At 40.0% G+C, this 25,292-nt stretch overlaps 1 protein-coding gene across 12 annotated transcripts in view; it reads left to right on the top strand.

The window, feature by feature from the left end:
* Positions 1-25,292, top strand: part of CTNND2 (catenin delta 2) — an 879,093-nt gene that overhangs the window by 823,140 nt on the left and 30,661 nt on the right. For all 12 annotated transcript variants that reach the window (XM_087443138.1, XM_087443127.1, XM_087443130.1 and 9 more), the window contains 2 exons: positions 9,765-9,975; positions 15,256-15,340. In XM_087443138.1, the coding sequence (XP_087299264.1) occupies positions 9,765-9,975; positions 15,256-15,340 (296 nt within the window). The remainder of the gene's footprint in view (positions 1-9,764; positions 9,976-15,255; positions 15,341-25,292) is intronic.

Genomic DNA, 25,292 nt, shown 5'->3' with positions numbered 1-25,292 from the left:
TGCGAGCCCGGGATCCGAACCCGGGTCGCCAGCAGTGGAGCGCGCTCACTTAACCACCAAGCCACGGGGCCGGCCCCTAGTTAAGGTTTTTTTAATTAATTTCCGCAGGAAGCATGCTTCTAACCAAACTGAAAGGTTCGTAACTGCTGAAGCCTAATCATATTACTTGTCTTGATTAAGTAGAGGTTCTCTTTTTTTCCTTTGCCAGGTCTTTTTATATTGGGTAAACAGGACAGCTTTCACGATAGTGTTAAACCAAATAAAAGCCTGCAGAATGCCAAGCATACCTAATTATTTCTAGCATCCCTTATTTCATAAGGTGAGGAAGAAAACTCTTTGATGTTACCCAGTAGCAATCTGGAAACCCCAAAGATGGTTTTGATGTAAAAGACAATTTTTTACGTTTTATTAGTTTGACGATGGGGTATAGATTTAGAGAAGGCAATTTCAAAAAGAGTTATCAGGGGACACAAGATATGAGTATAAGTCCTCAGTGCCTAAAGACAAGAAATAACTGCAGCTTGGTTCAGAACTTTCCCATGTAAACAAGCATCCAGACTTCTTCAATAACCAAACAATACCATCTCGAAGGCTTCACCTCTTTGGTCTGTAAGCCACATAAACTAGTTTCAAAATATAGACTTTTTTGCATATGCTCTCATTCCTTGCATGATAAACTGTCGGTTTATATTAGATGTCTTTAAAGTGTCCACAATTGCAGATATTTATGATACATTCAGCTCCTAACATTTCCCAAAAGACAAAGGAAAGAGAAAAGGTTCTAGGCACATTACAGAAAGAGCTATGATGACCAACAGAGCATTGTACTGCTGACCGTTTGTAAAGACTAATGACCTTCTTTTGGCAAAGGAAGGAAAGGCTGTTTTCACATTCACCTATAGACACACGATCACAAGGAAATCAGCACCTCACTTTTATGTCTTCAACCACTGATCAAAGTAAATTCAGAGTGGGGAGAGGATTTGGGGAAGATGATGGGTAGGAAACTGTCCCCTCACAGAGACAGCAATAGCATTGGCAGAATCTGTCTGATGTAACTATTTTGGAACTCTGGAGTCTAATGAAGGCTTGCAACTTTCAGGGGAGAGCTTTAATGGCAAATTATGGTTAATTTTGGTTATTTTAGCTCTTAGCACGGTAGCACCTACCCATCCCTTACCCCCAGCCTCTTGACAGGCAGCTATGCATGTGTTCATGGAGCAGCTTGCATGCAGTTGGTGGGAACCAGGAGGGGCAATAAGGACTCTGTCCTCCAAATATTGGAGATCTGTGTTCTGATTGCTGCTACTGATCCTGGAGTTGCAGACACAGAGGCAGCCATTTTTGCATACCTCTTATTGTTGCAAGCCACTCCCACTCCAGCTGAAGTGACTTCCAGGGGACTTAAAGGGTTGGTGCCCTTCACTCCCCCTTCATTTTTCTCTTTTTCCCCCTTTGGAAGCCAGACATTAAAGACTAGGACATGCAAAAGCAAATGCATATATGGAGGAAATTAGAATGTCACTATGCATGCCCAGGGAAAGGCACAAGTTCAGAAAAGACCCAAGAAGACCTTAAGTTTACGCCTCAGGATGATCTTCAGCACAGAGATGTCCTGCCACAATAAAAAATGAAAAATAGCAAACCTGGGGAAGGGGAAGAATCTGATTTCCAGGGTTACTACATTGTAAGATTCCAATGTCCAATTTTCAACAGCAACAAAAATCACAAGGAATACAAAGAAACAGGGAAGTATGGCCCATTCAAAGGAAATAAATAAACCAACAAAAACTGTCCCTGAGAAAGATCAGATGGCAAACCTACTAGACAAAGACTTTAATCAATTGTCTTAAAGATGCTAAAGAACTAAAAGAAGATGTGGAAAAAAGCAAATGATGTATGAATAAAATGGAAATATCATTAAAGAGATAGATAACATAAATGGAAACAAAAAAGAAAATTACAGTAATTAAAATGAAAAATTCACTAGAGAGATTCAAAGGCAGATTTGAGCAAGCAGAATAATCAGTGAACTTGAAAACAGAGCAATTGAAATTATCAAGTCCATGGAACAGAAAAGGAAAAGACTGAAGAAAAATGCACAGAGCCTAAGGGATCTGTTGGTCATTGGTAGGTGGACCAACATACACATAGTGGAAGCCCCAGAAGGAGAAGAGAGAGAGAAGGGGGCAGAGATTATTTGAGGAAATAATGCCTGAAGACTTCCCAAATTTGATAAAAGCGTGAATATAAACATCCAAGAAGCTCAACAAACTCCAAGTAGGATAAAGCAGAGAGACCCACACTGAGACACACATAACCAAACTGTCCAAAGACAAAGAGAATCTTGAAAGCAGAAAAAGAAAAGTGACTCATCAAATAAAAGGGATCCTCAATAAGATTATGAGCAGATTTCTCATCAAAAACTTCGGAGATCATAAAGCAATGGGCTGTATTTTCAAAGTGCTAAAAGAAAAAATCTGTCATCCAAGAATCCTGTATTTGGCCAAACTGTCCTTTAAAAGTGAAGAAGAAATTAAGACATTCCCAGGTAAACAAAAGCTGAGGGACTTTGTTATTACTAGACCTGCCCTCCAAGTAAAGATAATCCTGCAGTTTGATCTCAGTAAAGGTAAATACATGAGTAATTATAAAAGCTAGTACTGTAACAACACTTTGTAACTCCACTTTTTGTTTTCTACATGATTTAAGAGACTGATGCATTAAAAAAAAATTATAATTTTATATTTTTGGAAACACAATATACAAAGATGTAATTTTGTGATATCCATAACTGAAATGGGTAGGGATGGAGCTATAAATGAGCAGAGTTTTTGTATGTCATTGAAGTTAAGCTGGTATAAATTTAAATTAGACTGTTGTAACTCTAGAATATTCAGTGTAATCCCTGTGGTAACAACAAAGAGAATAGTTATAGAAAATACACAAAAGGAAATAAGAAGGGAATTCAAATGTTTCACTACAAGAAATCAAATAAACACAAAAGAGACAGTAATGTAGGAAATGAGGGGGGGAAAGCTACCATGTATATAGAAAACAAATAGCAAATAACACAAGGAAGTCCCTTATCAGTAATTATTTTTAATATAAATGGATTAAATTCTTCAATCAAAAGACAGATATTGGCAGAGTAGGTTAAAGAAAAGAACATGATCCCACTATATGCTTTCTACAAGAGACTCATTATAGATCCAAAGACATAAATAGGTTGAAAGTGAAAGGATTTTTGTACACTTATGTTCATAGTAGCATTATTCACAATAACTAAAATGTGGAAGCAACCCAGGTGTCCACCAGCAGACGAATGGTTAAGAAAAATGTGGTCTATCCATACAATGGAATATTTCAGACTTAGAAAGGAAATTCTGATACATGCTACAACATAGATGAAGCTTGAGGACATTATGCTAAGCAAAATAAATCAGTCACATAAAGACATATACTGTATGATTCCACTTATATGAGGTACTTAGAGTAGTCAAAATCAAAGAGATAGAAAGTAGAATGTTTGTTGTTAGGGTTGGCGGATGGGAAGTTATTGTTTAATGGAATAGAATTTCAGTTTTGCAAGACGAAAAGAGTTCTGGAGATGGATGATGGCGACAGTTGCACAACAATATGAATTTACTTAATATCCCTGAACTGTACACTTAAAAATGGATAAGATGGTAATTTTTATGTTATGTATATTTTACTACAATAAAAAAATGGAGGAAAAAAGAAGTAAATTTAGAGCATCTTAGTGAAAAATCACGGGTCAGTTTTAGCAGCTCCAGAAACAGGGAAACCAAAGAGGTTTGAAGACTTCAGAGACAAAGGAGTCATATGTTCCTGATCCAGGGCTGCTCTCCATTCCAGCTGACATTTTTTTTTTTAATATATTTTCTTTAAACTTGGTTTGATAGATTTGAGTTTATAATGGTGCATCACAAAGACGAGCTATACAGAGGACTCTATCAATGATCAAAAGAGATACATAATTGGTATAGGAAGGGACTCAAGTGACCTCTCTGTTGTCTGCCACCTTACAGAGCACAGGTGGTTAGACCGTAAAACCACTACTCAATACTGCTGCCACCAATGGGGAAACTAAGTGGTAGTGCACAAATCAATACCAAAAATAGGCTTAGTCCTGAAGTAGAAATAGAAATAGAGTCGTAAACAAACAAACAAACAACACAGAAACAGAAGCAGTCAGCAAGAGCAAAGCTCTGTTACCCCACCGTGAAATTCCCACTGGGTCTTGTCTGTACAAGAACTCTGCAAGGAGTGCCCTTCTTGGGCAATAGAATTTGGTAGGTCTCCTGAGTCCATCTAGGCACCTTCATGTGCCCAACCACTCTAAACAGAAGACTCCCACATAGAAGCATTATAAAGCGAAAATAATTTTTACTTGCAATTTTTCAGAGATTCTGAATTTAGAAAACTGGTTCAACAAATATTACATAAAAGTATTTAAGGGATATACACGCATACACAGAGGAAAGGGTAGCAAAGTTACAAGATTACACTTAATCGTTAATGGAAACATGATAGTTTTTGTACACAATTATAATACCTCCGATAGTCATCTCATATCAGTATTGCAAAAGTCAGAGACAAAGTCATTTTCATTAGAGACTAAGTAACTTTGAAGAAATGGCCCAAGGATTCGTTTCTATTGGGAACTTGAGCAAAACAAAGTGACCTGTTTGTTGGTGGTGGTGGTGGTGGCAGAGTTGTGTTTCATTTTGTTTCAATCTGAGGGAGCCATATGCTTTTCTTGTTTAACATGTGATTCCATGATAGTGGATAATGGGAAGCACATCTATTTTAGATGGAGGTGGGGCAAGGTATCCATTTTGCTTTCACAAATCTGGGTGTGTTTTGAACCTGATGACCTTGTCTTTCTGATGGGATTGTGCTTTATGGCTCTCTCATATAACGTTTACTAATTTTGCATGTTTTTCTTTGTGTGAAAAAATAAAATAGAAATCCAACTTGTCACTATTATTAAATTTTTAAATTCACTTGGTTTTCACCATCCACCACATTGTCTCAGCTAGAAATTTCTGAATCCTCTTTCCCTCCATTACTCCCAACATTTCACTGGACTCCAACTTTGTCAGTTTCACCCTAGGAATCTCCATCATGGCTGCTCTCCTGTCCCTAACACCCAGCCCCCCAAAGCTGCCTCTTTATGGTCACAAGACCTGGTTGTTTTTGTCCTGAAGTATTACTGTTGCCTGCTAAGTGGTATCATCAGCATGAATTGCTCTGTGAATTGCTGTCTGACATTTCAGTGTCATAGCATTTACTTACTTTTAAACCAAATGAAATCTAGAGAAAGTTTTACCGGAGACATGGACACATACCCGGGTTCTTTACCCACCACACAAGAGGGACCAAATAAAACTAGAACACCTGGCTTATGGCAAGGAAAGAGTTTTTATTTCGGGTGCCGTCTGCTGGGAGATGATGTCAAAGTTTTGTCCCGTCTCCCTGAAAGATGGGAGGCAAGGATTTTAAAGGTTCTGAAATTTATACAATGTTATAAACCAATGTTACCGCAATAAACAAAAAATAAAAAAATAATAAAAAATAAAATAAAATAAAAGCTCGTTAGAAAACAAAACAAAACAAAAAAGGTTGTGAGAAATGTGGCTGCTTATAGGGAGGGGGAGCCTGTGGCCTTGCTGGTCAGCACTTTCTCATCAGCCTACGTTTGGCCTCGTGAGGCTGCTGGCAGGGAGGAGGATGGCGAGATAAGGGAATTGCAGTTGGGTGTCCTTCAACCGTCTTTGTCTCCCTGGTAGATGGTGGATTCAGGCGCCGGGAAGCCAAGGAGTTGAGGTCTGAGAAGCTTTAGCTTCTTAATATCAATTTTCCTGTAACAAACCTCAAGAACTGATCATTAGCCAAAACTTCAGTGTGAGCCCAGCTTGAGGCCACCTGGGCTTTTAACAATTTGGAACTTCTACCTGCCTTGTGAAGTTCAGGGGTACAAAGGTTTAAAAAACTGATATTTTCATATGAATGTAACTTAGAGAAACAGGGATAGAGGATGAGTGCCTTTGGTTTTAACCCATATATGCTGGGCTTAATGTAGGGGAACTGGTATCAGGGCCAGCATCAGAAGGAGGAGCAGTCTGCAGTCTGCAGTGGTTGCTGGTGCCACAGTCCCTTTTGCGAGCCTCAGCTGTTTATTCTAAGACAGGAAGCTCCTCTACCTCATGCCAGGCTCAGCTGCAGAGTGAGTGTTCTTACGATCTCTCCTGCATCCACGTAGTGTCCCAATGCACCACAGGGGCACTGCTGAGCTCCAGGTGCCCTTGCTGTCCCTGGGCCCGTGCAGAACCTCCAACTTGTTCCTCCTCCACGTTCCTAAAGAGACAGCGTCCACCTGGTGGTCCAGCCACTCCACTCCTTAGCCCAAGAAGAACCCTACCTCCATCTATTTCTTTCTCTGAAAACAAAAGAAAACAAAAAAACAATTTGATCGCCTTGATGATGTTAGGCTGTGAAAATTAAAGTTTGACCCACCCACCTTGCAACTTTTTGTCATCACCACTGTGACACAAAAAGAGAATTTCCTCCAAAAGGAGGTTAACTCTTTTCGTCTCCGAAGAAATCTCAGACCTCAAGGACTCAAAAACCTGAGGGGGGGGGGTGCCAAGAGTCCTCTTATTGGGCAGCAAGAATAGCTTTTTTGTTCTTTTTATTGTTTAGAAACTTAGGGAAAAAAGAAAATATGGAACATAGAACAATTATAGGCACAAGCTACCTTGAGTTGTAATGCTTATAATTAGAAGTTCAGAGAGAGAGCGCTTTATTGTCAAGAAAAAGACTATGTGTTTCTCCCACCTTCAATCTTACTATTCTGAAACCTTCCTTCTTCTTGATGCCCCAGAATTCTCTTTGTAAAATATCAGCTTGATTTTAGGTTCCCCTTACCTATAGAACAAATCCTAAATGTCTACTTCCCATATCAAGCCTTCCATTACAACCCCAGTCTAATCAGATTTCTCTCTTCCCTGAACTTCTGGTTTTTTTGTTTTTGTTTTTGTTTTTTCCCCAAAGCCCCAGTAGATAGTTGTATGTCATAGTTACACATCCTTCTAGTTGCTGTATGTGGGACGCAGCCTCAGCATGGCCGGAGAAGCGGTGCATCGGTGCGCGCCCGGGATCCGAACTCGGGCCGCCAGTAACGGAGCGCGCACACTTAACCGCTAAGCCACGGGGCCGGCCCCTGAACTTCTGTTATTAGCATCCAACATGAGGTTGCTTGTGGCTGTAATTATTCTATGTTCCATATTTTGTTTTTACCCCCCAATTAGCCTCAAAGTTTCTAAACACAAGAAAGACCTAAAAATCTATTCTTGCAACTCAAATATCACGTGAAGATAGGATTCAAGTTCCAGTGTGAGAAGGCAGCTTTTCTCAGCAACATAATCAAAGGCTAAAACAATTGTATACCCTTAATAGAATTAACACACTTTGCCCACAGGTCTTCTGCTCTATGGAATACTTTTACTTGATTTGTTTTTCCACTTGGATGGTCAAAAATATTGACTAAAATGTATCCCTCCAAATAGGCTGATAAATAGACTACATGAAAAATCCCCACTTGCTTACTAAAATGTCAGTGAACTATATTGGAAATATTAGAAATAAAATAAAATTATTCCAATGACTTTCCTCAACAGGTTGTTGTAGGTTATATATGGCAGTGACTCCTGCTCTTTTCCACCCCGTGGAGCACATGGAAAATGATACTTTTGTAGCACACTGGGGCAAGTCGAAGAGGCTGCTCCCGGGAGACGTGGTTGTTCCTGCAACCTGTGGGGACATCCTGTATCTCACTCAGGGCTCATGGGTTGGGAAGCCATGCAGAAAGAGACCAAATCTTCAAATTTGTCTGTCATAATTTTTAAAATGATGATTACAAAAACTAAAAAATGCTGCCGCCAAATCTTCCCCCTCTCCTCGTTTTTGCTTTCAACCTTGACGCTGTCCAAGGTCACAAAATCAATCTTTCGTACGGGATCAGGAGTGTGAATGTCCCTGTAGGCACAATGATTGAAATAGTTTTGTTTCCTTCCTCCATCACTTACCTTATAAGAAAAGTCCATCTTCTCTCTTCTATGGAACTCAAGTTTGTCTTACAATGGTTTTGGGGGGTTAGTGAACTGATAAAATCACCAGCGTCCTGATCTCAACAAAAGTAAACTCTTAGCTAGAGTTGAGAGCAATTTAATGATAAATAAATAAAGCAAGTTGCTCAGAGGACTACCCATGTACAAAGGATCTTCTTCTATTTTAAGTGCTGTCATTAGAAAATAAATATGCTACATTTGGGGGTTCTCAGGCAAACCATTTTTATCAAACATTTTCAGCTGCCATCAAGTGATGAAGACACTTTCCTATTTCAGTAATTTAGACATCAGCATTTTTTTGTCCAAGCTAAAATAAGCCACATAAACATAGGATAAGAGCAGATACCAAAATTACCAGGGTCTATGTTTTATTTATTACTGTCTGGAATTAAGATATCATCACCTCTTCCCAGGGGGTTCCTTTTTCTACCCCCAGGCACCAAGCACTAGATAATTAAACAGCCAAAGAGGCTATACTTTAGAGACTTGTGTGGAGGAAAAATATTTCATATGGCTTTTGGGAGCTAGCTAAATATATCTAATTGGCGGATGGGACACAAGGAAGGGATGTAACTTTGGACACATGCCAGTTCCATCCGAAGAATTTAAGAACAGCCAAGTTTGCTACAGGCTCTCATTTACTTAGTTCCAGAGTAAATTAATGGAACAGACTCGAAAGCTGCAGGTGGGATGAATTAATTGTCCTGCAGGGTTATTGGTAATGCCTGAAGTGCTTTGTAAACTAAAAGGACTCCATAAAGATGTCATTATAAGTAGCTTTATCATTGGGAGTAGCAAGATTAATAATGATAAAGGGAATTAGGGAGCAAAGTTGGATTTTACTTTTTTTACACAAAGACAAATATGTCAAATTAGTAAGTGTTATATGGTAGAACCATACAATAAAATCCCATCAGAGACAAGCAGATCATCCATTTACCCTAGTTCAAAGGACACCTAGTTATATATTGTTCGTAAAGCTTCTCTCTCCTGCTTTAAATGTTTCTCTTTGCTTTACAGGGGCCAGAACTCAGAAGTCATCTATATGATCATGTTCTCCACATATTTGTGGTTTGACTCTAACTTGTTAAACAATACGGGTCCCAACATAGCTCCTGGCAAGGCATTTTTGAGGTTACGTTAGAATTACCATTACCATGTTTTCTTGACTTCTGTGAATACTAAGCAGGAATCCACTGATAGCTAACATCTATTGAATCCTACATCCTCGGGAATCCTCGTATGTTAAATGCTTTTCACACAGTTACTCATTTAATCTTTACAGCAACTTGTTAGATAGGTACCATTATTGTTCTTGCTTTATGGATTAAAAAGGCTAAGGCTTAGAGGCATGACATAACTTGCCCAGAGATTCACTTCCACATCCATGTAGCATCCAAGTCTATGCATTCGCCATGATGACATACTGTTTTCTCTGTATATATGTTCAGAATTACCCAATAAAGGCTATTCAGTGATGGGAAACAGACAACATTGCATTAATGTGGCCTCTTGTGTTTGCTTTTTCTCCCCTGCCCTACATCTCCTCTGCTTTATTCCTCCATTTTGGCCTCATTTTGACTCTTTCTTTCATTTTCTTTTCCAAAGGCAAATATGCCATGCGAGACCTCGTCCACAGGCTTCCAGGCGGGAACAACAGCAACAACACAGCCAGCAAGGCCATGTCGGATGACACGGTGACAGCCGTCTGCTGCACCCTGCATGAAGTGATCACCAAGAACATGGAGAACGCCAAGGCCTTACGAGATGCTGGCGGCATCGAGAAGTTGGTTGGCATCTCCAAAAGCAAAGGAGATAAGTAAGTCAGATGATGACTTGGTATCAACGTAGAACTGGTGTTGGTAGAATCTGTTCTAAGTGTGCCCTTCACCCCTGGCGATGGGTAGCACGGTTGAATGTCACTGCATCTGTCTCTGATAATCAAGAGAAGGAAAGAGCAAGGAAACAGCAAATGGTTTCCAGTCTTCCTACCCCATAATGAAAGCTGATGTTACTGGGAATTTCAATTTGATGACTAACTCATGACTTGGTGACTACCTTGATATTGGTAAGATAAACTTGACAATCCAGCGTGCGTACACTAGTGTGTTCCTCCAACAGGGAAGAGACAGTCAGCTTCACCTGGATACAGTCAGGTATTTTGTGGTCATTCCTCTGTGGCTGCACGTCCAAGTGTTGATGATGTAGTCACATCCTTTTCTCTGTGCCTCTTCCACGCTGCCTAGCAAGTCATTGTGCAGGGAGGATGGGGGAGAAAATAGAGTGTGATAGAGCCAGAGTGAACTCAGTGCTAATCCAGCACCCTCCCTTACTAGCTGTGGATTTGGGGCAAATTATTTAATTTAACAAGTCACTATGCCTGTACTTTCCAATCTGAAACTAAGACAGGGGCTGTCATAATGGACTCCCTGAAAGAAATGATAACCAAATCTTAAAGGACGAATAGAAATTTCCCAGCAGACAAGATGGTGGCGAGGAAGGAAAGCTTTTATGTGAATGGAATAAAAAGAGAGGAGGCTCCGTGTGAAAGCAACTGCACCACCACAGATAGGAATGTCCCCAGTTTGATTTAAGAATCAATGGTATCTTACTGTGTGCAACCGAAAAATATCTTCACAAGCCAGAGTGTCAGTGTATCAGCGAGCTGTGAGTTTTACAGAAACACTCACTAACCTTAATTAAATTTCTCCTCCTGGAAGTCCCTCAATGTAATCAAATAAGATTAAAAGGGTAAACCTTTTGTTATGAAAGGTCTGCTTCTTGACTTTTCATTCTCTGCCCTCCCCCATTCCTTTACATCTAAATGCTAAATAATTTTTCTTTTGTTATTAAAGGCTGTGAGGGATGCACTTGGAGACATTTTGGAAATTCTCTCATTATTTCATTTAATTCAGGATATTACCATTGTATTATAAAAGAAGTTTCAGGTTTTCTGTTTAAGCACCCTGAGACCTCCAAATAGGTTCAATCAAGAATTCAGTATTAGGATTTGAATACTTTCCTACATCAAGTAGAGAAGCCCTGTTGGACTCAGGTAATTATTCTGCAATGTGGATGGTTGGCTTGAATTATACCTTATTTTACTGTACTTACAATAAAGTGCTATTCTACATAGGCAGAAAGCCACATGGTTTTCTTCTTCATACAGCTTCAGTAGACCCTTGGACTCTCTCATTGAAATGCTTACCTGTTTTAAGCATTATGAGCTTAATATGTTAATGCTTTTTTAAGCAAATACACATACACACAGAGTAAAACCATAGCTCACAAAAACACTCTGGCATATTTGTCTATAACCAGGAGACATTCAAAGATTCAAGTATTTTTTCTAAATTGTAAGACTAGAGAACTTTGGGGGTAGTTTGGCCTATATTCATTCCTTCCAACTGTGTGAGCATCCTTATAGCAATAAGCATCAGTAAATGGGCCTTCAAGAGAAAAGATGCTCTTATCAGTCCTATGGTCAAAGAAAATTATTTGGCCAAACCAGTTAAAAAATCGTTTAAGGAAGCCATCTTTGAAATAGTATACATTTACTTTGCCAATCCAGAAAATGGTCCTGTTAGGTCTGATCCGATCTTGATTATTGTTAATGGGAAGTTTCTTTCACTGCAAATGATCTCATAAATGTCCTCTAATTTGATTGAAAATTTCTTTGAGGAATAATCACTTGTTTTCATCTCATAGTTCCTTTATCTTTTTTTCTAATGTAAAGGTCTGGATTTACCTGTTTAATACAATGTGTTGAATTGGGTTGAGTCAAGCATCCTCCCAGTTATAGTTCTCCTGCTTAGTCTGTCTCATCCATTCTTTCATGTAGTTTATTTCTTTTTTATATAGTGACTAATTCGAGGATCAAAACGAGGTTTTTATAACTATAGATATACTCATCTGCCACCTACACTTCAATTTGGTTATGCTTCTCACTGCTTTTAAAACAAAATGAATCTAGGAGAATTGCTTTGAATCTTAGCAATAAACTTGCCATTTATCACTCAATTCTATTATAACAGTAGGCACTGGGATTCCCATGGCCTTCTAGACATGTTTTAATAAATAGAAATTCTTTATTAAAAATAGAATTTTTGGAATTAGGGATGATTTAATAATTGGAAAATGGAGGAATATCAATTCACTCTGGTTAATTTATGTAATGCTTGCAAATCTGCCCTCCCTAAATTGTCCTTAAAAAAGTATTTACAGAAATAAGTTTAGTTCAAATCTGATTTTTAAATATGAGGTAGCATGGGAAAACACAGATGGAAAAATGTGCCTAGCTATGATTCTCCATTTTATGTATTTATACATTTTATATATGTATACATCTAAATATGCATAAGCTTAAATATGCCATATTATTAATTGGTCAGACTGTCAAGTTACCATTCACAGTCTGTTTGAATTGTATAATTCACCGTGTCTTGCTAACACAACCACTGGGACTGATGTTCTGTGGTCCTGCTGAATGGAATGGCTGTGCTGAACACCCAAAATGAATTGCACCAACTGAAATCTTCAGCCATCCCTAATTTGACAACTCCAGTGAAGATCAGACATTGTGTAATCATTAATGACTCTTATAGGAGTCTTATACTTACCATTTTGAAGTCTTGATAACTTATATAAGTCTTTTCACATCACATCATTTTAAACATCCATTATGGTCATTCTGTCACGTCCATCTGTTTCAAAAGTTTGTTTGGGTTTTTTTCTAATTTTAACAGTTATATAGAAAATAGTGTTGAATGTGTCACTGTATTTTGTCAGAAGACAGAAAAGCCATTAACAGTCTCAACTGTTACTTGTCAGTAAGGAACAGTGTATTGTGGCTTAGGTTATAATGACTGGTCACATTAGAAACCTCAATTGTTCAAGTCCTTCAATCAATAGTTATAGTTTTTCAAATAGAAGTTGCTATGGTACCAGTCTAGTGTATGGATCAAAATTAAAGTCTAAAAAGAAAGCAATGTTTCTTTGACCTTCACATGTTATTATAACACTGTGATGTATTGGCATTTTAATTGAGACGTTCAAACCTGCTACTCATTACACATTCACAGTCTCTTTCTATTTTGTAACTAAGCCAGAAGTAGAAACAAAAAATTACAGTGTGTCAGAGGAACTTTTGCTTACTAAATATGTTTCAACTACATTGTCACTACCTGAATATTAATATATGTACTCTAGAGTTGCTTGACTATTGCCATGGCCATATATCTAGCTAACAATGATAAAATACAGCAAAACATAGCACTTAATCTTTGTTCAGCATTGATTATATAAGAATAAAATGTACCTGATCTATATCCATGTAAAGATCTAAAATTCTGTCTTTAAGTCAAAGAAATGTAATATTACATTTAGGCATGATGCTAACATAAATTGTGAAATTATTTAGCAACTGCCTATTTTAGAAAAAGAAAATATGTATGTTGCTTAAATATAGCTCATCTTTCACACTTCTTTTAGAAGTACATGATATAACTAATAGATTTCAAACACAAATTGAATTCCATCTCAGTAATAATAATAGGAAGTGACTATTACTGTTACCAGTAAATAAACGGATGAAGAAACCTTAAACTTAGTTGGTCTAAATTGCAAACATGAAGACCCAGGAAATAGCTGACATCTAATTGACCATGTATTAGCATCCCATAATTTCATTACAAAATGCGTGCTCTTGAAACATTCATTTACTCTGTCTCTCAAATTCAGCCTCAACCTGATCTCATCTAACCATCTGTCACTTTCTATTTCAAAGGCCATTTTACTTCAAAAGCATTTTTGGTCTCAATTCAGATGTTCTCTTAGGGGATCTATGGGCCACTGCACCACCGGTCAGCTTCAGGCGTGGACTTCACATTGGCATCTTCGTGAATCGTTATGTCCTGCACAGCTCCAGGAGTCACCATTCCCATAGACCAGGGCTCAGCAAACTACAGCCACCGGCCAAATCCCACCTGCTCCCTGCTTTTGTGAATAACATTTGATTGGAACACAGCCACAGCCATTCGTTTATGTATTATGTATGACCCCTCTCATCCTACAATTGACAGAGTTGAGTGGCTACGATGGAGACCATATGGCCCAAAGCCAAGAATATTTATTACCTGCCCCTTTATAGAAAAAGCGTGCCAGCCGCTGAGTTAGGCACAGTATCGGTGGCAGCCACTGGAGTTGTGCAGCCGGCTGTGGAACCAGCCCGTTGAAACAAAGGATCTGCAGGTAGTTAATATTTTCCCTCACCACTAGTCAAAGTGACTTCCAAGAATTTGATTGAATTAAACAACACGGATTTATTGACCTGGTGTCTGTTTTGATATGCAGCTTGGCGCTGAACCACAAGGCAAAATATGGAGCTATTGTTTCATAGGGATTTCAAAGCCATGACTCAAAAAAATGTTAAAAACCACTAGTCCAAAGGTTTATGTGACCTTAGTTTCTCACTATGGTCCAGAGGATGGGACTTTAATTGTATGAAGGACTTTATTTATAGATGCTTATTCATTCCTCTATATAAATGTAAGAGAGTGTGTGTGCCAGTGTGTGCACACGTCTGCCTTCACTGCCAGTCTCTTGAGCTTGGCACCAGCAGCAAGCAGAGAGCAGCTCCCTGTAAGCACGCAGGCACGCAGAGCCAGCACGGTATATGCTCTCATGCTTCAGTTGAGAAAATGAATATATTTTTTCTTCTCACTACACAGGTGTTGCACAACACTACCATTAAAAACCCTGAATCTGGCCCTTCTTAATTGCTATTTTTGTCTTCTTTCTGTCCTATTTTGTAGTCAAACGTTAAATATGCATTCTGACTCAATGCACTGCTCTTTGGTTTGCATTTTGAAAATTCTTTGCCAAAATGGGACGCGTTCCTGTCTGTCACCCTCATGGGTGTGTTGATGAGAACGAGGTTAGAGACTGGTAGAACCATCCCTTGCACTCCCCGGGCTGAGAGGAAAAGAGCTAGAAACCCCATGAGGATGTTTATTCTTGCTGTTTTCCTGCCAAGTCAGTGTCAATTTGAAGCCCAGCTGCCCCGCTCACCCTCTTGAATGTCCTGTCTTTTCTTTTTCAGACACTCTCCAAAAGTGGTCAAGGCCGCATCTCAGGTCCTAAACAGCATGTGGCAGTACCGAGATCTGAGGAGTCTCTACAAAAAGGTAAGGATTGCTTTGCCGTCTTGGCTCATGAGCTACACACGGGCCCTGAGCCCAAAGACACAGTATTTGGTCATAACAAGATGCATCATGGATATGGAGGGCACTTGTCCAACAGTCTGAGTAACTGAAACACAACTGCAATAAGAGAATCGATGAAGAAGCAGAAGAAAGGGGTCACTAAGTGTCCTCTGAATATACACTTAAGAGCCATGAACTGCTGGACTGGATAGAGCCACACTCATCAGGCCTTACCCTAGAACATCTTATAGAAAAGAAAAGAAGCTTGTTTTCCTGAGCTTCCATATTGTACAATGGACTAAAAATTAATGAACTGAGGGCTTTTGCCAAAAAAAAAAAAAGGCTCAAAAAATGTCAACAGGTAATTGAAGTAATTGTGGAGAGGAGAGAGACAGAAAAAAATCAGGAAATTGAAAAGTATTGCAGCCCAGGAACATTGAGTAGAAGACCCAAAGCCTGACTCGGGTTAACTAGCCCAAGACTCTCGCTGAGTTACTGCAGAGGGTGAAAGGGCTGATGTTCCTCATGTTGATCATAGATCATGAGGAAGAGGCTGGGCATACGTTCAGCAGACTCTCCTGAAGCCGGCAGGAATTTACGTCAAACACATCAAAGGAATCTTCATTCCCAAAATAGTTTAAAAATAAAACCTTAGAGAAAAATGTCACATCTAGAAATTTAGATTCTATACCTTATTTCCAAGTGCTGCTAAATAAAGGATGCATAACTTTTCTTTTTTGGTTAGGAGGGGAAAATTCTTTAACAGTATCTCCCAGAAGTTGTTGTTTTGTTGTTACCAGACCAGCAAATGTGGGTAGTTTAAACAATTGGTGATCCCACGATAGATTTAAGTTAATAAATAGGGGTAGAGAACATCATTGACACACAAGGAGGATAGCTTAGGCATTGATGTCAGTAGGGACTCAGAAAGCATAAACAGGGCTGGGGGAGGGAGCATGGGCTTCCATCAACAACTGCTCCAAGCACCTGTTGCAGCGTGTTGGCTACCTGCATGGAAGGGGAGAGGGAGCCAAAGTCATTGCTGCCTTCAAGCCCAGCCTCTCAGTCTTGGGGTGTGGGTGTGGGGCTGCAGGCAGAGGCTCATATCAGAGGGAGTGAGACCCACCTTGGCAGAGGGAAAATTTGTCTTTTTCTAAGCCAATAGGAAAAAGTAAATATTTAATAACTGGCTCTACTAAGTTATAGCCTATTTCTAGATTTCCCCAAGGCCTTCCTATTTCCCGTAAGCATTCATTACTTTGCACTTTAAGTTTATAAAGTATAACCTATATATTTTTCTTTCAAGATTTTCCTGTTCCCTAAGAGGAAGTATTTTTAAATTGAAACAGAGATTGGAAAATTAACTGTTAGAGGAGCGTTCTAGATTAATTATATCCTTTTCTAAGTATTTTGCACGTTAGTACAAGCCCTTCATCTAAAAAGTTTTTGGGTTCCATTTTGTCTTGCTTGAAATTCATATCCCAGCACCCCAGTCCTCCTTGGACTCCTCCAAGAGCCAAATGAATTCTCTCCCAGGACAGGATCTTTCAGCTAAACAGGCAGCTGGACGTAAAGAACACGCTATAAATTAGAAAGGAGCTGGTTGTTCTGAATCAGTGGCTCCAGAAACTCAATGAAATATTACTGCCTCCAATAAGCTCCACTTCCCCTCAGATCCTGAACATTTCTTTGCTGAAATACACCTTCTCATACTTCTGTGCATTGAAGGGAAACTGCGTTTAGAGACTCTACAAGTTATTTGTTGAATAGTGGTATGAGTTTTCCATCTTAGTTTTTTTCTATGTTGGTAGTAGAGTTCAAAACATGTAATCGTCTATTTCCATGAAAAAAAAAAGAATGTGCTGACAAGAATTTAATGGAGCTAAAACTCAAGAGCTAAAGGTGGTTTAAAATGTGTTTCATGTGAGGAGATTCAGGAAGGATCCACTGGAGAAACCGACGGTGATGTTTTTAGTTGACTCATGATTAAAAAATATTGAGAAAGAGCTGTTCTTAATAATTTCCAAATTATGCCATTGTGAAATGAAATGAGGGCCTTTATGCTCAATATCATAAGTGCTGCTAATAGCAAAGCTCAAAATTGACAAAAGCTTTTCTTTTTGAAAAGTCATTTTGTGAGAAAACCAAACTCATTCATCCTTATGAATTGTTTTTAATCAGCGGGGAAATAGATTTCTGTTTTGGTCTTCACTCACAATTTACATATCGATGAAAAAATGTCTGATACATATCTTTTAATTATCCATGCTTCAAATCTATTTATTAAACATCATTTTAGGCTTAGAAAAGAAAGAGTTCCAGAGAAAACATAAGACATAGGGAGCAGCTCCGGTGGGTAAAAATGCAATATGGAACAATTATCGGAAACCTCATTTGGTTTGGAATTATATACTAAAGATTTACTGGATGAATTAAGAGAAGAAAATTACAGAGCAAAATCTTGAAGCATGTATAGAGTTTGCATAAATTAGGAGGTAAGAGGTAAGGGCATTATGGATCAGAGGACAAACATGACTAGAGAGAGAGAAATTGAAATGAAAGTGGCATATCTATGGGACAGAAATAAAGGTCTATCTGTCATTGGCTTATTTCCTCCTAGAACCCAGGCACAGAAGGCAGAATCTCATTTCATTAGCTCAACCACTTTATTTTATTTAGAGAGAGACACATTTAATAAATCAAAATATTCTTCTGGCTGGGTGTGTTGACCAATACGAAATTATATTTGATTCCTGATACATTTTGAGCCAAAACATATTTGTATTATCTGAACCTTCAACTTCAGTGAGGCCTGGACTTCTGGTTTTCTCCCCTAAGGGAAAATAAACAGTTGCAGGAGAATGTTATCACATGCAGGCTAAATAACGGATCACCTTTATTTTTAACCAATCCTTAAGTTTTGATAACCACAAGTAGAACTTTAAAATTTCTTTACCATCCGTATCATTGCACAGGATGTTTTTCTGAAGGAAAAGCAGGTGAGCCTTAGGATCAGACTTGATAAAGGGATAAAAGAGAAGCAGATCAAAAGTTCTTGACTTTTTCAACCTTGGTACTTTAAAAAACAAGGTCACCAACATAATAGAGTGCTTATGTTTGACTATGGTGGGGACTGTTGGGACAGCTGGTTTTGGAAGAAAGGAGATAAATTTTAGGGGGGTTGGGATGTAGAATTATAAGATAGAAATCATTGCTTACAAATCTTTATATAATACCTTAATAATCTGCACATCTCCAAGAAATAGTTATATTGGTTGGGACACAGGCTAAGCCACTCTAACAGAGAGACTCAAAAATACAGAAGCTCAAGTTAAACAGGTGTCTCTTTCCCTCTCATGGAACTGTACCTGGTCAGGCAGGTGGCCCAGGGCCAGCAAGTGATCCCAGGACCCATCTTGTTTTGCCTTGCACTCAAGTATTGTCCTTGCCTGTGTGGGCAAAGCTCCCTGGCTTTTCCCCTCTCATTCCAGGAAGTGATGCAAAAGTTGCCTGCTCACATCGCAGGACCAAGAATTCAGTTGTATGGCCACACCCAGCTGCAAGGGAGAACAGGAAAATTGGGCAGCCATGATCTCTGCTAAACCTTTGTGGCAGGAGGAAGGTAGTTATTTTACCAAAAAACGAAAGGCAGATCAGCTCCAATAGTCATTTCCTTTTCTTCAAATACCTTAATATCAATTGCAGTCACTACCTAATGAGGCATATTGTTCCATTTTAGGGTGGCTGTGATCATTCAGAACTTCTTACCTGCATTAAGCAAAAATCTCTTTATCTGCAACTTCTGCCCTCCAGCACCATTCTGGAAAAGTCCAATTTCTCTTCTCTGTGATAGTCTTCTCATTCTTGAAGCTAGCTGTCATGTCTCCACAAGGTCATCCCTTCTCAGGCCAGACGTGCTCAGTTCTAAATATATCAGCGTTTCCATACCCTTCACCATTGCTGTCACTTTTTTCCACATGCGTGCAAATTTCTCAGCATCCCTTCTGTAATGTAGCACCCCAAAATGAATATAGTCCTCCAAGGTTATTTGGAGCAGAAGAAAGAGAGTGAGATTATGCTTCCCTGGTGCTGGGCATGCAACTTCTAATAAAACTTGAGAGCATAATAGTGCCTGAGAGTTTCATCATACTATTTGGTGAAGTACAAAGAGCATAGGATGTAACATCAAATGGCGAGAGATTAAAGGCACAGCCTGCCCTTACTAGCAGCCTGACCTTGGGCAAGTGACTTGAGACCCCTGCCCATCAGTGTAAGAACTGACCTTACAGTGGATCTGTGGCCCGCTCCTGCTGAGGGGCAGTAATTAGAGCTTCCATTCACCAGGTCTCACAGTCAACACTCAGAGATGGGCTGGGGTTGTATTGTATCCAGTTATCTGAACCTGGTGAGTAGACATTCCTAACACAGAGTCTCCAGAAAAGTAAGTAACCTCTTAAAATGGTCCATAGCCATTCTCTTACCTGGCAGAATGTTCTCTCTAGTCGGTTGGACATGCCTTCACAGCCCTAGAGGTTTGGGAGGCCTGGGCCTCCATCCTGCCTTCCTTCTGCTTTGTGTGTCAGAGTCTGGAACTTTCCTGAACCCTTGTATCAAAGAACCCTCACATCCTTTTGTGGAGACTGCGGGCATCTCTCTGTCAGTCCCCTCCCTGTCCCTTGGTTTTCTCACCCATGAAGTAAATGCTGTAACATCTCTATGAGTGAATTAAAATCCTTCATTCATAAATGCAGGGATCAAATCAAAAACAGATCAAATGTCAGAATCAAACTCTTGTTGACAATCATCCGGGTTAGAAATGAGACTGATTCTCCCCTACCAATATTCATGGCCTTGTGTTTTCACAGTTGTGTTCCTATAGTGTCCCTCACCCTCCCACCCGCCGTGTGAAACGTCAGTATCTTGCACAACGAGCTGGTGTCTCAAAAAATGCCAAACTGCCTGTGCTTGAAACTGAATACTGCCCTGTTTCTCTGGATAGAGATATTTATTCACTATTGCCATTTTGATGAGAGAAGCAAAACATAAAACTCATCTTTAAATGTCCTTCCTTTTATTGTCAGGAAGATAGACTCTCAGATTGCGCATACCCTTCAGCCAGTGAATAATGAGCTTTGATAGAAGTGGTGTCATGCCCTTCATGGCCTGTCTCACACGGGGCTCTCTTTTCTTACTGCTGTTGTATCCATTTCATTGGCTCTTTCCACCATCGCACTCACAAAACAAGAAATCAATAAGTAATTATGGATAGGTAAGGGATGCCTGCAGATTTCCTCAAATGGCCAAACCATAGTGGATGAGAGAGTGGACATAGCCCTCATACTGTCTTTCACTGCTTTCGAGAGACTGGACACTGTACATAGATGAGCCAGAAGTCCTGCAAACAGAAGTCATGGGTTCATGCTTAACATCCCTTCATCACCCTCATCTGCTGGACATTTAAAAATCAATACTGGATTCCAATGAGAACTTAAAAGATATTTTTAAATATTATCAAGAAAAACAACATGGTCAAAATTCAAAATTTTGATCTTTAAGCATTGTAGTAAGAAAGGCAAGAAATACTTAATACTTGCCTTAGCATGTTGCTGTTTTGAGAATTGATAGATTTTTACTTTGTGAGTATCTAAGATGGTGATGGAAAAGCAGTAAATCCTCTATAGAAATAAATTTAAACTACTGAATGTAGAGCTGTCATTTTATCAAGAAAATTGCTTACCAGGAATTTATTTATCTTTCTACTGTGCTGGAAAATTCTTCACCAAGAGATGACTGGAAGGACGTAAGGACTTTTTGCCAGATTCTAAAACAACTCCAAGTCTAATGTCCTCAGGACTTGCAATTGTAGTTCCTCAAGTTCTTTCTTTTCTAAATCACTTGATGTCAAGTTGAAGTAGAAAACAAAAAAAAGCTGAGGTTAAATTCAGCTATGATACTGTCTCCTCCGTAAATCTGGGCATTCACTCATTGATGTTTGTATTGACAAATAAGATCTTCCTTCATGAGGTCCCCTAACCTCTCTGAGACAATTCTCAGGCACTCATCATATGATATCTGTCCAAAAACAAAGGCACAAATGGGAACAGAAGCAAAAATCAATTGTGCAAAAGTGGAAATCGATGCACATGGCAGCTGCTAAACAAGAAGTGACTAAGTTATGGCTATTGCTGGGACGGATCCCCAAGTCAGGGAAAATCCTACAGCGCAGTCAGTGGCCAGACTAAATGCTTCCTCTGTACCTTCACTCTTTCACAAGGCTTTACCCATAACATTTTCAATCAAAACCTACAAAAATATCCCAGAGACGAAATCAGGGAAAAGGGTTTGTATTAGGAACTAGAAAACTCAGTAAGTTTAATGTAAGTCACCATTCTTGTTACTTACTTTGGGTAATTAAATCAAACATACCCTTCCTTTTTCAGTGGATCCCAGTAGATGGGATGATATTACATCTGTGAGAGCCTTAATTTGCTTGGGCAAAAAGAGAGTGTTCAGTTTCTTCTCTCTTCCCATTTCCATCCCTTCCCCCTCTCATAAGCTGTTCCTTCCCTTGTCTCAACACCCCCCACCCACCAGGCTCTGGCAGGGAAAGGGGATGAGACAAAAGCCGAGCAGAGCCTGGCCAATGCAGAATGCAGTTGTAGCCTGGCCTTGGTCCATTCTGCCTGTGGGAGATGCCCACGTTCCAGCTCCTTCTCTCGTGGAGGCAGTGGTGTGGTTTGCTCAGAGGTATCATCCCCAACCTGAGGACCCCTGACTTGGACCTGACCTCCTCCAGCCAACTGCTCGGAACTCTCCATCAGCCTCAGGCTTCTGCTACTCCATTGCACATAGACCAGGGTGGATGCAGATCCTGTGCCCTTGTAGCTTAGGCGGTTTTGGAAGTCCTGTTTAAGAAGAAGAGTCCACTTTATGAATATAAAATTCTGTACAGGCTTTGGAAGGGGCTCACGCAGTGGACAGGCCTGAAACTGAAGCTTCTGGAGGTCCGTGGTCAGTCCACCTCTGACACTGAGTCTGTGTATCGTCCTGCTAATGTCACTGAAGACAGCAGTCCCTGCAACCCCTAAACTCCAGAGAGCCTATGGTTAAGCTGAATAAGTAGTTCCCTCCCTGGGCTTCAGGAGGGGTGGATGGGGAATGCCCAGCCCATTGACTACGTCCAGGGAAGCTCTCACCACCAGCCTCTTTTACCCTCTAGTGAATTCTCAGCCTAATCTTATGTAACCTAGAGATGGGTCGTGTGCTAATACTGCAGAACATTTTGTCCTCCGCCTTCGCAGCTGTGAATGAATGACCTGATACTTTACTTCCAGAATGTGGAGCAGTGGGGCATCTATTACTCCCTGCCTTGGGACCTCAGCCAAAATGGAGACAATAGGGAAAAATCACATTAATGTCCTGTCATAGTACCTTATTATAGGCATGTAATCATCTACAAGTTGTCCAAAATTCTAATCAATTTTGTCTAGTAAACCCAAAGTAAATATGGCTTTAAAAAAATTAGAAATTTTTTACCCTCTGTATTAGTTTTATGTTGCTGTGGTAACAAATCGCGATAAACTTAGTGGCTTAAAAAACACAAAGTCATGATCTTACAGTTCTACAAGTCAGAAGTCCAAAATGGGTCTCACGGGGCTGAAATCAAAGTCTTGACATGGGTGTGCTCCCTCCAGAAGCTGTCTAGAGAATCCATTTCCTTGCCTTTTCCAGCTTCAAGAAGCTGCCACTCTCCTTAGCCAGTGGCCCCTTCCTCCATCTTCTAGGCCAGCAGCATAGCATCTTTGAATCTCTTTCTCTGCTTCCAGGGTCACGTCACCTTCTCTAACTGCAACCCTCCTGCATCTCTCTTATAAGAACCCTTGTGATTACATTGGGTCCACCCAGAGAGTTTGGAATAATCTCCCCCTTTCAAGATCTTTAACTTAAGCACATCTGCAAAGTCCTTTTTGCCATGTAAAGTAACATATTCACAGGTTCCGGGGATTGGGACATGGATATCTTCGGGGGACCATTATTCAGCCAAACACTCCCTCTCACATGAGACTCAGAGTGTAATCGTCCAGGTCTGATATCATGCCTCCCAGACCAGGGACTTGGCTCCTTCTGACTCGATTCTCACCACCTTTGGAGAGTTGCCCTCGTCTGCATACTCCACGTTGGCCCTGAATCCGTCCACATTCTAGGCAACTGGACAGGAACAGGGCAGGGGAGGGCAAGCCTTTTTATTTCAGGGGCAAGCCTTTGTACATACTTCCAGGTCTCAGTCACGTGGCCAGATCTTCCACAGGGGAGCTGAGAAATGGGCCTAATTGGAAAACAGAGTTTCTGGAGAAATGAAAGAGGTTACCAAGATGTTTATGCCCACAACGTTCATGTTAGGTACACACCACCACCAGTATTCCTTTTGATATCTATGCTCAGTTTTTATAAAAGCCACATTCTTGAGAGATCCCACAGTGCTTGCATGTGATTGAAAATGCTTCTACAGGAATTACCACTTAGCTTCAATTTTGAAAACTGTCCAAAGTCCGTGACTCCTTAGTCCTATGGAGAGAGGCCAGTTCAGTGGGGAAAGAGGAAGGACTGTTAAGTTTTCAGACTACTTTTTGTAGCTTGAGCAATATCAAGAACATTTGCAGCCCCCAAGGGAAGAAGTGAGGAGGTTATAGAATGTGGAGACACTAGGAGAATCTTATTGTAGCTCCTTGTCCTGGCATAGCTCTGTGCCCATAGCAGGCTGTCCGTAGTTCCCGGGGATGAAGCTTGACAAATTCACAGTACCCATGACTCCACTGAGAGCCAGTCACACTGTGCTCACCAGAAGTGACCCGTTTACCCAGATGACAGATTTACCACTGGTAGAATACGTAGCATTGAAAATATAAAATGCACATCAATTGGGCTTTTCTTCTATGCCAGTCTATACTATAATACTCCCATTTTCTCACTCTCCTTGCTTAATAGCATGTGATTTTTCTTGGAACCATCCTCTTAATCTTAATTAGCAAATAGCCATTCCTAGTTACTTCATTCATTCATTTAAATCGACACGTTTCTTGAGTACCTACTATATCCTTGGCTTCATTTTAGGTACTGCAAATACAGAAGTGACTATCTACATATTGGATTACCTTTCCCAAATACATAATGGCCATTTTAACAGTTATTTCTTGGTTGTTGTATTTCATACTTATCTTTATTGGGTTCTATTCTAAAATATAAATATATATTTTTTCCTATTAATCATCCAAGTTTCTTGTAAAGTTTTTCTCTTTGAGCAAGAACCTTATGATGTCAGTTTTCCTCTTGTTTCTTCACCTCTCCTACTGGTCATTCTTCCTCTATAGATACACGTTCTCTTTGTGCTTCTACTTAAAAAAAGAAATGTCCTCTCCCAACCACCCTCCTCCATCTTCTTTCTGCCCTCACATTTCCCACCCTTCACAGTTAAGTTTCTAGAAAGTTTGGAGTTCATGCACCGTGCCTGTTTTCTCACTTTCCAGTTTATGCTTCAACTGCCTGCAGTCAGACACAGCATCTGTCCTCATACCTCTGTTGAAATTGCTCCTAAATGCAGCATTCAACCAGTCCCATTTTCTGTATGAGTCAGGGAGGGCTCCCAGCTGTAGCAAGCAGATCTAAATATCTAACGATCCCACTCAATAGAAGTTTATTTTCCTGCTTATGCAACCACCCTGGACAGGAGTTCGGGTGGGCAGGTCAGCTCTTCTCCAGGGGCACATTCAGGAGCTGACTCCTTCCACCTGTGGCTCCACCATGCTGTAAGGCCTACCACCATCCCTGGCAATGGTACATCCCCATCACCTCACACCCTATTGGCTGGATCTCCATCACATGGCCATACAAAACTGCAAGGGAGGCTGGGACTTGTGGTCTAGGTGCATGTTCAGAA

Source organism: Ceratotherium simum, chromosome 18 (assembly GCF_057802395.1).
Source record: "Ceratotherium simum simum isolate JZ-2026a chromosome 18, ASM5780239v1, whole genome shotgun sequence".
NCBI lineage: Eukaryota > Metazoa > Chordata > Mammalia > Perissodactyla > Rhinocerotidae > Ceratotherium > Ceratotherium simum.
The sequence above is the reverse complement of the archived record's forward strand: the minus strand, read 5'-3'. Positions and strand labels throughout refer to the sequence as shown.